Raw genomic sequence first — 14,696 nt, 5'->3', positions numbered from 1 at the left:
ACAATTTAAGTAGACTTAGAAGAAAATCAGTCCATAAATAAAATATTCTTTTTTAGTTTAACGTCCTACAGTTAAGCAACGAAGTTATTAATGATAATGAACGAAATGGCGGAATGAAGAAAGTGGGAGGAATTTGAAGAACACCAAGAAAACCCATGCAGGCGGTGATTGTCCATCACAAAGCTCACTTGGCGCGAGCTGGGATCAAACCAGGGACCCCCATTTATCAGAGGTGAAAACAGTATTATTGAGCCGCCACGGGTCGACATTAAACCATTAAAAATTTAATTAATTTCAAAGAAAACAGAAAAAATAATTCCTCATGTAAATCAGTGGGCTGAAACATGGAAATGGCGAAAGTTCTCATTACCGTTAACAGCTTGAAACCCATTTGAATTGTGGGTTCCTGTCAACTTTTCTACACCGGTTCCTGTTAAACCAATAATGTTTGTTCAAAGATCTTCATTTTGTTTCGTGTTGCGAAGCTTGTAACTAAGAAACAAATCCGATTTCGACCTACGTGCATATTGACTATGTTTGGTTTTCTTTCGTGAGTAGAAAGACTTCCCATATGTATTGTGAAACATCCTATATACAGTAGACTTCCGAATATTCGGCCTAATGTAGCGGAAGGGCAGGTCGGATAACAAAAAACCGGATAAGCCGGAGTTCTATGAACTCATTAAGCATACCATTAGGACAATTTACTAATACAGTACTCTACGTACTGATTGAAGTCCGTTACACACTGACGGAACAATGAACAAGGAACAGAACGCTGCTCTTTTCCTGTCACAACTTATTTTGCACACGACACGTAGGAGGATCATAGCAGACGCCCGCTAAAAATGCCTTGGCAATGTTGCCAATGCAACATCTTGCCTTCCTCATTTAATTACGATAGAAGAAAAATAGGCCGGATAGTCACGAGCCAGATACTCGGGAATCTAGTGTATATATATTGGCACTTATTTGGATTTCGAACGATTATATTACATAGAGAAGAATAGAAAATAATTCCTTGGGTTATAAAAAGGTAATTCAACGATAAAAATGTAACTTCATACCTTTATGTGTAAAGTTATTTTGATGGCGCTTTGTGGTAGTACTTCTCAGTTTCAGTTACCTCCTTTACGGGAGATTTATAAAGGAAGTCCCGGCCTTAGAACCCTGTGGACTACGTCACTATATTTGTTTTAATTATAAATTGTTTGAAATAAGAATATGTACTGAAATGACACGTGCCAAGATAACCGAATTTGCATTTTAAATATAATTGTGTATCACACTATTAATGTAATAAAGAAGAATAAGCGGCGCATGAACATATTGAAAATGAAAAACAGTATATGAAGATTGTAACAAATAATAAAATTGTCCAAAGTAATGAATTGTAAATAGTAAAAATTGGATAAAAAATGAGAGCAAAGCTCTCCAATATTTAGTGTTTACTGCGCCATCTCTTATCCAGCACTTCTCTAAATCCAGCCTTGTTTACTTCGATGGTTTACAGTATTGTTGCGACCAATGGTGTATTTAGGGGGGTGGCTTCCGGGCTTAAGCCCCCCCTGAAATCTTACTTAGTATAGTAAAGTAAATGAAGTATCTTGCAGAATTTTCACATTTCCAGGCAAAGCCCCTCCCGAAACAAAATCGTAAATACGCCACTGGTTGCGACTAATCTCTTTTGGTTATCACTTGTTTCCTTTTATAGACCATACGTTTTTTTTACAGTCTTTTACCGGTATATATATGTAGGTGGCCATACCAAGAATATGTGGGTGGCGCTAGCGTGAACCTGGCCCCACCCACTCAACCGATTGAGATTAAACCTATGCACAATGTTAGTGTTAAATTAGTGCTGTCGATACCACATATAAAGAAAATTAGTGCCATTATCAGTAGGCCAAATATATTCGAAAATCTAATATGGCGGCATTATCAAAGAAAACAATTGATCCACATTTTTATCATACTATACATAGCACTAATTTTCTTTCTATGCGGTATCGTCAGCACTAATTTAGCACTAATTTTTGGCATTGTTTTCAAAATTAGTGCTGTTACACAGACGTCAAAAAAACAAGAATATGTGGGTGGGGCTAGCGTGAACCTAGCCCCACCCACTCAACCGATTGAGATGAAACCTATACACAATGTTAGTGTTATATTAGTGCTGTCGATACCGCATAAAAAGAAAATTAGTGTCATTTTCAGTAAGTCAAATATATTCAAAAATCTAATATGGGGGCATCATCAAAGAAAACAATCGATTCTCATTTTTATCATACTATACATACCACTAATTTTCTTTCTATGCGGTGTCGTCAGCACTAATTTAGCACTAATTTTTGGCATTGTTTTCAAAATTAGTGCTGTTACACAGAAGTAAAAGAACAAGAATATGTGGGTGGGGCTAGCGTGAACCTAGCCCCACCCACTCAACCGATTGAGATGAAACCTGTGCACAATGTTAGTGTTAAATTAGTGCTGTTGATACCGCATAAAAATAAAATTAGTGCAATTATCAATAGGCCAAATATATTCGAAAATCTAATATGGCGGCATCATCAAAGAAAACAATCGATCCTCATTTTTATCATACTTTACATAGCACTAATTTTCTTTCTATGCGGTACCGTCAGCACCAATTTAGCACTAATTTTTGGCATAGTTTTCAAAAGTAGTGCTGTTACACAGACGTCAAAAAACCAAGAATAAATGGATGGGGCTAGCGTGAACCTGACCCCACCCACTCAACCGATTGAGATGAAACCTATGCACAATGTTAGTGTTAAATTAGTGCTGTCGATACCACAGAAAAAGAAAATTAGTGTCATTATCAGTAGGCCAAATAAATTCAAAAATCTAATATGGCGGCATCATCAAAAAAACAATCGATCCTCATTTTTATCATACTATACATATTACTATATTTCTTTCTTTGCGGTATCGTCAGCACTAATTTAGCACTAATTTTTTGGCATAGTTTTCAAAATTAGTGCTGTTACAAAAACGACAAAAATGGCACTAATATTTTCATTATTTCTGCCAAGTTAACGCTGTTTTCAAAAATTTTGTATTTACTTGTAGCACCTACATTAATAAATCAGGAACGGTAGGTTGTTGTGCATTAAGAAGTACTAGCAATGCACTAACAATTGCGCTAGAAGGGATCATCAGTGCTTTTGATTTTGGTGGAAATTTAACGCCTATGGAGTTTCGTGACATGTAATTAGCCATATCTACATCAATAGTTAAGCATTTACGAAACTATGTGTGTTTTCGAGAAGCACAAACGATGCATGAACGAATGAAGCTTACTTTCCGTTAGTGCTTAAAATGGGAGCCAAATTCACGCTGGTCCCAAATGTTTTTCTACTTGTAGAGCCTACACTAATGGAGCGCTAACGTTAGTTGTCGGTGCACTAGGAAGCACTAACGAATGACACTAGTGCAATCACAATTTACGAGATATTGAAGATTTTTGGTAGGGGCCAACTTCATATGTAGTTATTCTCCCCACTAATGATGGATTTGTAATTGCCGTTAACCCCATGTTTCTACGTCCATTTGTACGGATTTTGATATTTCTGAAGCAGCCCCACCACCAAAAGTATTCAATAAATCACAAAATATGATGACACTAACGTTAGTGCTTAGTGCGTTTAAGTGCACTAACGATGCACTAACGACTGCCGTTAACTCCATGTTTCTACATAAATTTATATGGAATCTGATATTTCTGAAGTTCGCCCCTCACCAAAAATCTTCAATTACTCGTAAACTCAGATAGCACTACCCTTTGTGCCTAGTGCGTTTAAGTGCACTAACAATGCACTAACGATGTGTGACGTTTGGTGTAATTTGGAAGAGATGGGAGAAAACTACAAGCAGGTTTATACATAGCACTAATATTTTTCTATGCGACGTGTCTGAAGTTTGGCTCCCACCTTCCAAATTACAACAAACGTCGCGATTGTTAGTGCATCATTAGTCCACTAAACGCACTAAGCACTAACGTTAGTGATATCAGAGTTTACGAGTTATTGAAGATTTTTGGTGGGGGCCAACTTCAAAAATATCAAATTCCATATAAATTGACGTAGAAATTTGGGGTTAATGGCAATCCTTAGTGCATCGTTAATGCGCGTAAACGCATTAAGCACTAATGTTAGTGGTATCAGAGTTTACGAGTTATTGGATATTTTTAGTTGGGGTACAACTCCAGAAATATCCATATCTATACAAATTGATGTAGAAACATGGGGTTAACGTCAATCGTTATAGCATTGTTAGTGCATTTAAACGTACTAAGCATTAACGTTAGTGCTACCATATATTGTAATTTATTGAAGATTTTTATTGAAGGGCCAACTTCAGAAACATCAAATTCCATACAAGCTGTTAGTGTTTAATGAAAGCACTATCGATATACTAATAAATATCACTAATTTTTTCGGGGGGGGGGAGTTCAAGCAAAATCGAAAGATATTTTACTTTTAGCACCTACACGAATGAAGCACTAGCGTTAGTGGTTGCTGCACTAAGAAGTACTAATGATGCACTTACGATTGCACTGGAAGAGATCATTAGTGCTTTTGAATTTGGCGGAAATTTGACGCAATGAAAAATTTAACATACATTTCTTATCTGTGTTTTCTGACATGTAATTTGACATAAATACACTAACAGTGAAGCACTAACGAAATTGTTAGTGTTTCATACAACCACTAAAGATGCACTAAGGAATGGTACTAATATTTTTGTTAGTGCTTGAAGTGGGGGCGCCAAGTTCACGCACGGCCTATATTAACGAAACACTAACATTAGGTGTTGGTACACAAAGAAGAACTAAAAATGCATTAACGATTTCCTTAGAAGAGATTATTAGTGCATATGAATTTGGCGGGAATCAATGCAATGAAAAATTCCCCATATATTTCTTATGTGAATTTCGTGACATGTAATTGGCCATAACTAAACTAATAGTCCAACATTATTGCAACTGTTAGTTTTTCGAAGCACTAATGATGTACTAACGAATGCCACTCATTTTTTAGTTAGTACTTGATGTGGGACAACTAACTTCACCCTAACGTTCAAACCTATTTTATTTTTAGCACCTATACTAATAAAGCATTAACTTCAGTTGTTGGTACACTACGAAGCACTTACGAATCACTAACAATTGCACTATTAGAGGTAATTAGTGCTTTCGAATGTGATTGGATTTGGAACAATAAAATATCCAAATGTATTTCATATGGGAGATTCATGACATAACTCAACACCTGCAGATAAGCAATAAAGGAAACAGTAGTGCGGTTTTAGCAGTTTGTGTAATAGCACTGATTTTGTAAACTATGCCAAAAATTAGTGCTGAATTAGTGCTGACGATACCGCATAGAAAGAAAATTAGTGCTTTGTATAGTATGATAAAAATGAGGATCGATTGTTTTCTTTGATGATGCCGCCATATTAGATTTTCGAATATATTTGGCCTACTGATAATGACACAAATTTTCTTTCTATGCGGTATCGACAGCACTAATTTAACACTAACATTGTGCATAGGTTTAATCTCAATCGGTTGAGTGGGTGGGGCCAGGTTCACGCTAGCCCCACCCACATATTCTTGTTTTTTTGACGTTTGTGTAACAGCACTAATTTTGAAAACTATGCCAAAAATCAGTGCTAAATTAGTGCTGACGATACCGCATAGAAAGAAAATTAGTGCTATATATCATCATAAAAATGAGGGATCTTTTGTTTTCTTTGATGATGCCGCCATATTAGATTTTCGAATATATTTGGCCTACTGATAATGGCACTAATTTTCTTTTTCTGCGGTATCGACAGCACTAATTTACAACTAACATTGTGCATAGGTTTCATCTCAATCGGTTGAGTGGGTGGGGCCAGGTTCACGTTAGCCCCACCCACATATTCTTGGTTTTTTGATATTTGTGTAACAGCACTAATTTGGAAAAGTATGTCAAAAATTAGTGCTAAATTAGTGCTGACGATACAGCATAGAAAGAAGATTAGTACTGTATATCTTACCATAAAAATGAGGGATCTTTTGTTTTCTTTGATGATGCCGACATTGAACATTTTCGAATATATTTCGGCCTTCTGATAATAGCACTAATTTTCTTTTCATGCGGTATCAACAGCACTAATTTAACTCTAACTTTGGGTATAGGTTTCATCTCGTTCGGTTGAGTGGGTGGGGCTAGCGTGAACCTAGCCCCACCCAGAATCTTTTTTGTTTTTTGAAGTCTGTGTAACGGCACAATTTTTTTTTAACATTACAGGTCGTCAGCACTAATTGGGCACTAATTTTTGGCATGTTTTTTTAAAATTAGTGCCGATGTGGGAGGGACCAGGTTCACGGACATTGAGTTTCGTGGAGATATCGCAAATTTTTGCATAAAAATTCATATTATCAATTATGTGCTTATCATTAATTAATCTAAAACACATCTGTTGGAGTAATTTTACAACATTGTTGCCAGGAGCCTCGTTTCTGTCAAAATATACCCATTTTACGGACGCATTAAATAGCCTTTTTATATGGCAACATTACATCAACATTATCACATTTTAGCAACAATGGATAAATGTTGATGCATACTGTGCATATATACAGGAATTCACCCACAGGAAATCAGTTTTCTGCAACTGAATATTGATTTTCTTCATTTTGCACATTTTTTTATTTTACACTTACGGTAGTTTCTTTCGTTACTACACAAAAACGTTACAAGTTCCAGCATTGGTCATGATCTCGAAAATATTTGCATAGAACATGTTTACATTTGTTTCAAGTCGCAGGTCTTTATCATTTTTAGATCAAAAGATATACACAATCAAACTTTGGGTTGCACAACTTGACGGACACACTGTATTATTGCTATTGTATTGGTTTATTTCTGAAGAACAAAGAAAAATTTAAACATTTATGTTGGTCAATTACTTAGCGCGAGAATTTCCCTGGCTTTTCACAATTTATCGAAAAAAAAAACTTCTTGTTAAATTTACCTACATTAGGGAAATTTCCCTCTAACTACGAACACTAAGTACGACTAGTGCTGTTTGCTATGGTATGAGACATCTTTCTCGATTCAATTAATCTATTCTTGATGTCATACTTGTGTCGGCCAATAAGATTACAGAATTGCATCTTCCTATCCTCAAAGCTTTGGAATCTGCAAATATTTTAGCGGGTCAGGGCTAACGTCATTTGACAACTGACAGTTGAAGCTAGTACAAGTGCAAAATGTGCTGGAAATCTTATAATCAGGCGAAACGTATTGCGCTGTAAAGATGAATGAACTTTTGTGAAAACTACACTACATTTTACAATTTTATTTCAATAAAGGCACAAATGCTATGCATCACCATGAAGAATTGTGTGCTGTTTACGGGCATGATACGTTATCGAAACAGGCTCAAAAGGTGATTCAGTTGCTTTCGTTCTACACGTTTCGATGTCCATAATGCTTATTACAGTATGCGATCAATCACAGAAAAAGTGGACGATATCCTAACAAAAGTTGAGCAAGAAGAGCATATAAGCAGTCATTACATCGCCAATGACCTAAGCATCCATCAGCAAACAGTATTAAACGTTTTAGAGAAAGTTAGCTACAAAAAGAAGCTCTACGTTTGAGTGTCACATGATCTGACTCAAAACGATTTACTCTATGGCATTTCTTTCTGCAAATCTCTACTTAAGGTTAGTGTAAAGGGACAAGTTTTGCCGATAGATGTCACTACAGTCTTCGTATCTCTCCCGTGCATTTTTTACCTTTCACGAAAATTTACAATTTCTCTTACAAATTTCAACTTAGAGACTTCAAATTTTTACATAAGGAACTTCATAACCTATTAAAGGGAACAATCCGTGCCGATTTTTTATTCAGAATTTTCTTAATTGTTGAAACAGTTCCATTGTTAAAGGTTTGGATATCCATTTCAACAATCAAACCATTCCAACAATGAAGAAATTTCTAAATAAAAAATCTGCACAAATTATTGCCTTCGATAGATTATGAAGTTTCTTTTCTAAAAATTTGAAAACTTGTCTTTTTAAACCAACCTTAAACGTAACGAACTCGTGCCATTTTTGAAACGGTCACTCACGAATGGTGAAAAGTATCAAAATAAGGAGAAGCTGCGCTCCACAATTTATGGCAAAGTCCACATTGACGCCCAGGAAAGTTATGCTGTCCGTTTGATGAGATTGTAAAGGCATGCTGGATATGAGCTGTTGCCGCCTAGTAGAATGATATACTCGGACCTGCGCTGTTAACAATTAGTGCAAGTTAAACTAGCAATTCAAAAGAAACGGCCGGAACTCGGGTGTCATATACTACACTGATAACGCCAGACCGCATACATCTCTAACGTAATAAATTGAGAGAACTTGGCTGGAAAGTTTTTGATGTCAGCATATAGCCCAGACCTGGCATGTCAGAGTATCGCTTGTTTCGGTCTCTGTGGCACTCCTTGAATGGCGTTAAGTTAGTTTCAAAACAGTACTATGAAAACCATGTGCCATTTTTTCTTTTCTTTTCTTTTCTTTTTTTTTTTTTTTTAATCAGAAGCTACAGAAGGTCAATAGCGACGCAGACTACGGGGCTGCCGGGAAAATGACAGAAAATCTGGAATATAATGGTGCATATGTTGTTTTTTAATGTTATTTTCAAATAACAATAAATGTATTCTTAATTTTGGCCTCCAAAACTTCAAAATTTGGTACAAATGAATACAACATATAATATGAAATAAGCATTCAAACAAAACCAATATGCACACATACATGCATAAGAATGATAAATAAGTGCATGTCAACGCAAGCATATATAGCGACCAATACTTTGAAGTGCTATAGACACATTAATTAAATCTAAAACTACAACAACTTTTTCTATGAACATCTGTTGTATTTTTAAAGTTAGAATGTAAGAAATAATTCCGTCATAAGAAGAGAGAAGAAAATAGATGATAGTCCGACATTTCTATTATTAGATCTAAAGCACGTTGATTATCCAATTTTGTATCACAATTATTAAAATCTAATAATATGCATTATATTGGGAAGGAAAAAAGCATCTTTTGTTCTCTTCAAAGTGACATATTGAAATCAATTCAAGAGTTTTAATTAAATCCAGATCCACAGCTCCATTCTCAATTGTTACATATTTTTACAATTCGATTTTAGATTTAGTTGCTGTTAAATCGTCTACTAAACATTAATTTATCGTATGGATGTAGTTAAAGTATAACATATTTATGTCGTGATAACTTCAATAAAAGAAACACACAATAACTTAAGAGTTGAGATAATCTTAATAAAGGGGACACACAATAACTTAGTGTCGAGATAACTTCCATGCGGGGAACACAGAATAACTTTAAAAGTTCAAGATAGTAATAACTTTAGAAGTTCAAGATAGTAGAAATGTGTAAGTGAGAATTTCTTTTTATAGAATTCCTTAGCATAAATAATATACTAGTATAAACTCTTCTAGTATAAATAATATTACTTTACCCTTTCAAATGCCTTTTTTGGATCTAGGTCATTTACCCAAAGAAATTTCATTAGAAAATTGTCGTCAGTCCCTGTTTTCAAATTTTTCTCACCTGAAAAAAGACAAAAGATTAGTAAGTATATAACAAGATGGACTGGCATGAATTTTTAAATCAACCCTCGTATTTTTCCAACGTCAATTCTTAGAAATGAAACGCAACCAGTTAACAGTTGGAGGAGAACAATGCTCAGGAATTTGTCACTCAAAAGGTGCCTCACTTTTCCAGACAGCCCTGCTTCCTCCCGTCAGCCCATATAAGGAAGAGGAATTTTGCTACTCTCGAGATAAACACCTACGCACAAGTCCTCATGACGATGACAGACTTTTACGTGACAATGTAAAAATCTATCAATAATCGTCAATTCCACGACTTATTGGAACAATTAGTGTTTTTAATGTGATTTCTATTAACTTATGAACCATTCTTTGTATATTATTAGCAATAGAATAAGTCAAAACTTAATGTTTTCTACGAACTATATTTTAGTTTTGTCAGTGTATTCTTGCGCTGCTAACTGGCAACTATGTGACGCATGAAGAGAAGCGTGTGTGTCCTGCTAGCCGTCATGTGAAGTGAATGTACTAAGTTTCTGTCTTCACGAAGACCATTAAAGTATGTAAAGTTTTAGTGTTTAACTCCCAAGAATAATATAAGATGATTTGAGCAACACAACACTCGAATCTAAGTAAGCAAATCATTACCTTTTCATTTACCAGTGAATAATGAAAACAACATAATAATATAACGGAAATTCACAATTCGCAATGTCAAGGAGAGCACCGACTTCTAGTAAGCGACGTAGACATATCCACCGGTTGTAGTTGACTTTTCCGAATGAGGAAATTTATGGAAAACGATGCAAAACTCATTTTTATCCAACAGTGCACTAGTGAATTTTATTCCGTATAGTTGCCGGAATCGTCGTGCGCGCTTACGTATCGGTTCGTATACCACAGTGATTGGGCCATTCTTTTTTCTAAGTCAAATCTTGTGTTCTCACACGTTTGTAAATGTTTTATATTTATTGAAGTTAAAAGTTAAATATAAGTGATTTGCAAAATATCTCAATTTTAATATGCAATGAGAAATAATATTTAATAATTTCAAAGTGTGTGATCTACATTGTCTCTTTCGCAGCGAATGGAGGATATTACCTTCTAATAGTGTACATGGCTTAGAGTAGAATTAAACAGGTAAGGTATTTGTGAAGTGGTGAAATTCAAATGTTTACTTTCGACTCGACCCACTATCCATCTGGCGTAAATCATGCATTGCTGTCCCACCTTGTATTTTTTACAGGTATTGACCAGTGTATCTTGGAGCTGACGTACCAGCGACGGTGGGTATACGGCTTATGCCTCTGATATGTAAAACGCCCGAATCCCAAGACCGTGGGAGTGAGACTATTTGTTTACTTGCCGGTTCCTTATTGGATCTATTAGTCTTTTACAAATGAATGATGTTTTAAGGAAGACCTATAACAAGATCCAAGGTTCGAATCCCAATATTATTAGTTGGTCTTCTCGAACTGGAACAAACGAGTATCGAATCTCATACCCTTATAGGGATGGTACCGAGACCGAGACTAAGTTTTATATACCGAGACGAGACCGAGACCGAGACGGACTTTTAAACACCGAGACGAGACCGAGACCGAGACAGACCTCTATAAATCGAGACGAGACCGAGACGAGACTTAGGTCAGTCTCGAAACTCTCGGTCTCGTCTCGAATATTGATATTGATAAATACTAAAATTACCTTCACTCAAAATTTGTTTCATTGCTGTGTTAGATAATATGAGAACGGTTGACTCATGTACAGTGGCGTATTTAGGGGGTGGTTATTGGGCTCAAACCCCTCCCGAAATAAATTTGTGATAAATTTTTGCATTGCACGTACAACGCAAATGTTTCTTATTCGTTCCTCAAGCATCTCCCGAAACAAAACCCACTGCTGATGCAACTAGAATTCTCTCTCTCTCCCCCTCTCTCTCTCTCTCTCTCTCTCTCTCTCTCTCTCTCTCTCTCTATATATATATATATATATATATATATATATATATATATATATATATATATATATATATATATATATATATATGTATATATGGTCGCGTTGCCACCCAGGTCCGCCCTGCACGGGTTCCCGGGGGCCCAACTTTAATTTTAAATGGAAGCAAGGGGTGAGTGGTACCTCGTTCTATAGATCTTGAAAGACTAAAAAGCGTTGTGGCAAAAGATCTTTCATATCGGGCACTGTATTCAAAGTGGCCTCCAATCCAAGACATGTTGCCTTTATCAGATACAGTAAAACGTGCAGTACCAGACCACTAATATGAAAACGGTTGAACATAAATGAATCGAACAAAAACTCAAATAGAAAATGTCATGTGGCACATCGATTGATATTGTCGCGGAGACTCCCAGGGCCACCCTTCATGGGGGCCCAGGGCGCAACTTCAATATTGTAAATTGATACCTCGTTCGACATATCTTTAAAGACTAAAGAGTGCTGTTGCAAAAGATTGTTCATATGGGTCACCGTTTTCAAAATGACCACCAAGACATGGTATCTGCATTAGGTAAAATGTCCAGTATCACTAATATGAAAACACCAGAACAAATATTAGAAAGGGAAATCACAGAGGGTATTTATCATTCTATAGCTCGGGAATGTTGCAACAGTCGAAAAGATGATTAGAGTGCAACAGTCGAAAAGATGATTAGAGTGAAAGTGCCATAATGGAAAGGAAGAAATCTAACTCCTACAAAATTATCGCTCCAACCTCACTCCGTACGTGAGTGAAGCGGGAAGGATCGGTGATATTGCTAATAAGAGCCTTAGTTTTTGCAAATTGTATCTAAGAAACAAAGTTATTTGAAATGTGTTTTTATAAGAGATTAATGTCTCTGTAATGGGATAAAGTATGTAAAATTCTTATTAAATGGTACCTTCCATTTTGATTGCGCGCAATGGTTTGATGCAAAAATGAATCAACTGAAATGCGAAACAAATTTGTCAAACAATGCAATTTTAGAACAAGGTTTACAAACGTTGGGTTTGTTCAACAGTCCTCTGCATGATATTGGTTCGCTTCTTTTCCTTCTATGTCTTCTTGCATGTGATAGAATATGAGTTTCACTGAGATGTCCACAGTTACATTCCGAATAACTTTCAATTTCAGTTGTGATCCTTAGTAACAAAACGGTACATATTGATGCAGATATGTCCCAAAAATCTAGCACGCAATGCGTTAAGTTATCAGGGGCGAAGCGGCGAGTAAAATGTTGTTAAACTTGAATTTCACCTTATTTTTATTCACCTTATTTCACTTTATTTTTACTCATTATAGTACCAGTCATTTGTACACACAAGTGTTTCAGACAAACCATATCTATTGCAAATAGCTAAAAGTGAGGTTCTCATTTGAGATTTTACCATTCATTCCCGCTTCACCTACTTACGGACAGAGATCGGAAAGATAATTTTCTATCATTTCCTCTTTTGCATCATGTCAATTATATTTTAATAATCTTTTTCCCCGTTGCATTATACTCGAGCCGTGGAATGATAAATACTCTCTGTGCTTTCCTATACGAGTTTTATTCTGTTCATTTATCTCCAACTATTTTCATATTAGGGATCTAGTGGTACTGGACGTTTTATCTGATACAGGCACCATGTCTTGGCGGCCATTTTGAAAACGGTGACCCATATGAAAAATCTTTTGCCACAACGCTTTTTACTTTTTAAAGATCTATGGAACGAGGTATTACTCGCCCCATGTTTCCATTTAAAATTTTAAAGTTTGGCCCTGGTACCCCATGAAAGGCGGCCCCGTGAGGCGCCGCGACAACACCATTCAGTGTGCCCCATGGCATTTCCTATTTGAGATTTTCTTTGGTTCATTTATGTCCAACCGTCTTCGAGATATCTCCGTGGAAAGATTAAAATGGGCCATCCTGGCTATATAGCCACGGACCCAGTATATGATCAAGGGAGGGGCTAAACCATGGTTTGCCGCTTTATCCAGTGCAAAGGAAATAGGATTCAAGCCCATTTTATCCAGTGCATACCTGAGCGTTAAAGGGGGCTATAGTCCCTATAGCCCTCCCCAAGGATCTGCGATATATATATATTTATTAAAAATGCTGAAATTTTGTACCAAGTTGGGAAATTTTTCTTGATACTCTGCAATATCACTAGATAAACAAGCAATGTTGCTAAAGCAAAATAGTTGTATTTTCTCAAATTGCGCTACGTAAAGTATTACATATTTCTAATTTAGTTATTTAACAAAACCACAATAGCCCATACATTATTTAGTGTAGCTTGGAAATCTCTAATAACTCAAATGGCATGGACGGTGCAATGCGCATCAACTGTACCTTAGCGTCAAATACTGTGATCATGGTATAATATATTTCGAATGAATGAAGGAACAAAGCTACAAGAAACGGAAAATTTAAATGTTTCTAAAGACTTTACTTTGAAAACGCGCTGACATATCACGTCTCATCATGCAGATGCTTTCAAAAGACTTAAATGCTTATAACGCCATTTACAACAATTGTTATTTCAAATCGTTTCAGAGATCAGTGTTGCCAGACCAGTCAATTGGAAAAGCAGGAGATTCGAAGATAAAAAAACAGGAGAAAGCAGTAGACACATAGAGTGGTGGCGTTTGAATGTAAATCCGGGGAAGGGGGAGCAGTAAAATTTGCCATTATTACGGGTGCAGTAGTCAAAACAAGGAGTCCAGAATTCATTTCCGATGAACTACGTTGAGCAAATGAAAGGGAAAAGTCCCGTTTTATATTAGTATTATTTGATACACACGTGTGTGAAGTAAAACGTAGTGAAAGAGCAAAGTGGAGTGGGAAAATTTCTTTTCATGCACATAGCGATAACGTAGCTATATGGTACAGTCACACATGATCGTGGCGTAAGACGATTTCTTGCTGACGATCGTGGAGAAATGATCTAAGCCACTCTTCCAACCCAAGTCTCAAGCTAAACAACACTTACTTGTAAATCTTACAGAAAGTCGTAAAAACTCTAACCATAATGCATATAGAAGATGACGTACAG

The 14,696-nt window shown here is 36.2% G+C and overlaps 1 protein-coding gene across 1 annotated transcript in view; it reads right to left on the bottom strand.

Moving 5' to 3' along the window:
* LOC145691497 (uncharacterized) overlaps positions 1-14,696 on the bottom strand; it is a 43,680-nt gene that overhangs the window by 811 nt on the left and 28,173 nt on the right. The window contains exon 3 of the mRNA XM_081766906.1: positions 9,563-9,654. Coding sequence (XP_081623032.1) covers positions 9,563-9,654 — 92 coding nt within the window. The remainder of the gene's footprint in view (positions 1-9,562; positions 9,655-14,696) is intronic.

Source organism: Thermobia domestica, chromosome 8, assembly GCF_964235325.1.
Source record: "Thermobia domestica chromosome 8, izTheDome1.hap1.1, whole genome shotgun sequence".
Taxonomy (NCBI): domain Eukaryota; kingdom Metazoa; phylum Arthropoda; class Insecta; order Zygentoma; family Lepismatidae; genus Thermobia; species Thermobia domestica.
Note: the sequence above shows the minus strand (reverse complement) of the source record. Positions and strands in the feature narration are given on the sequence as shown.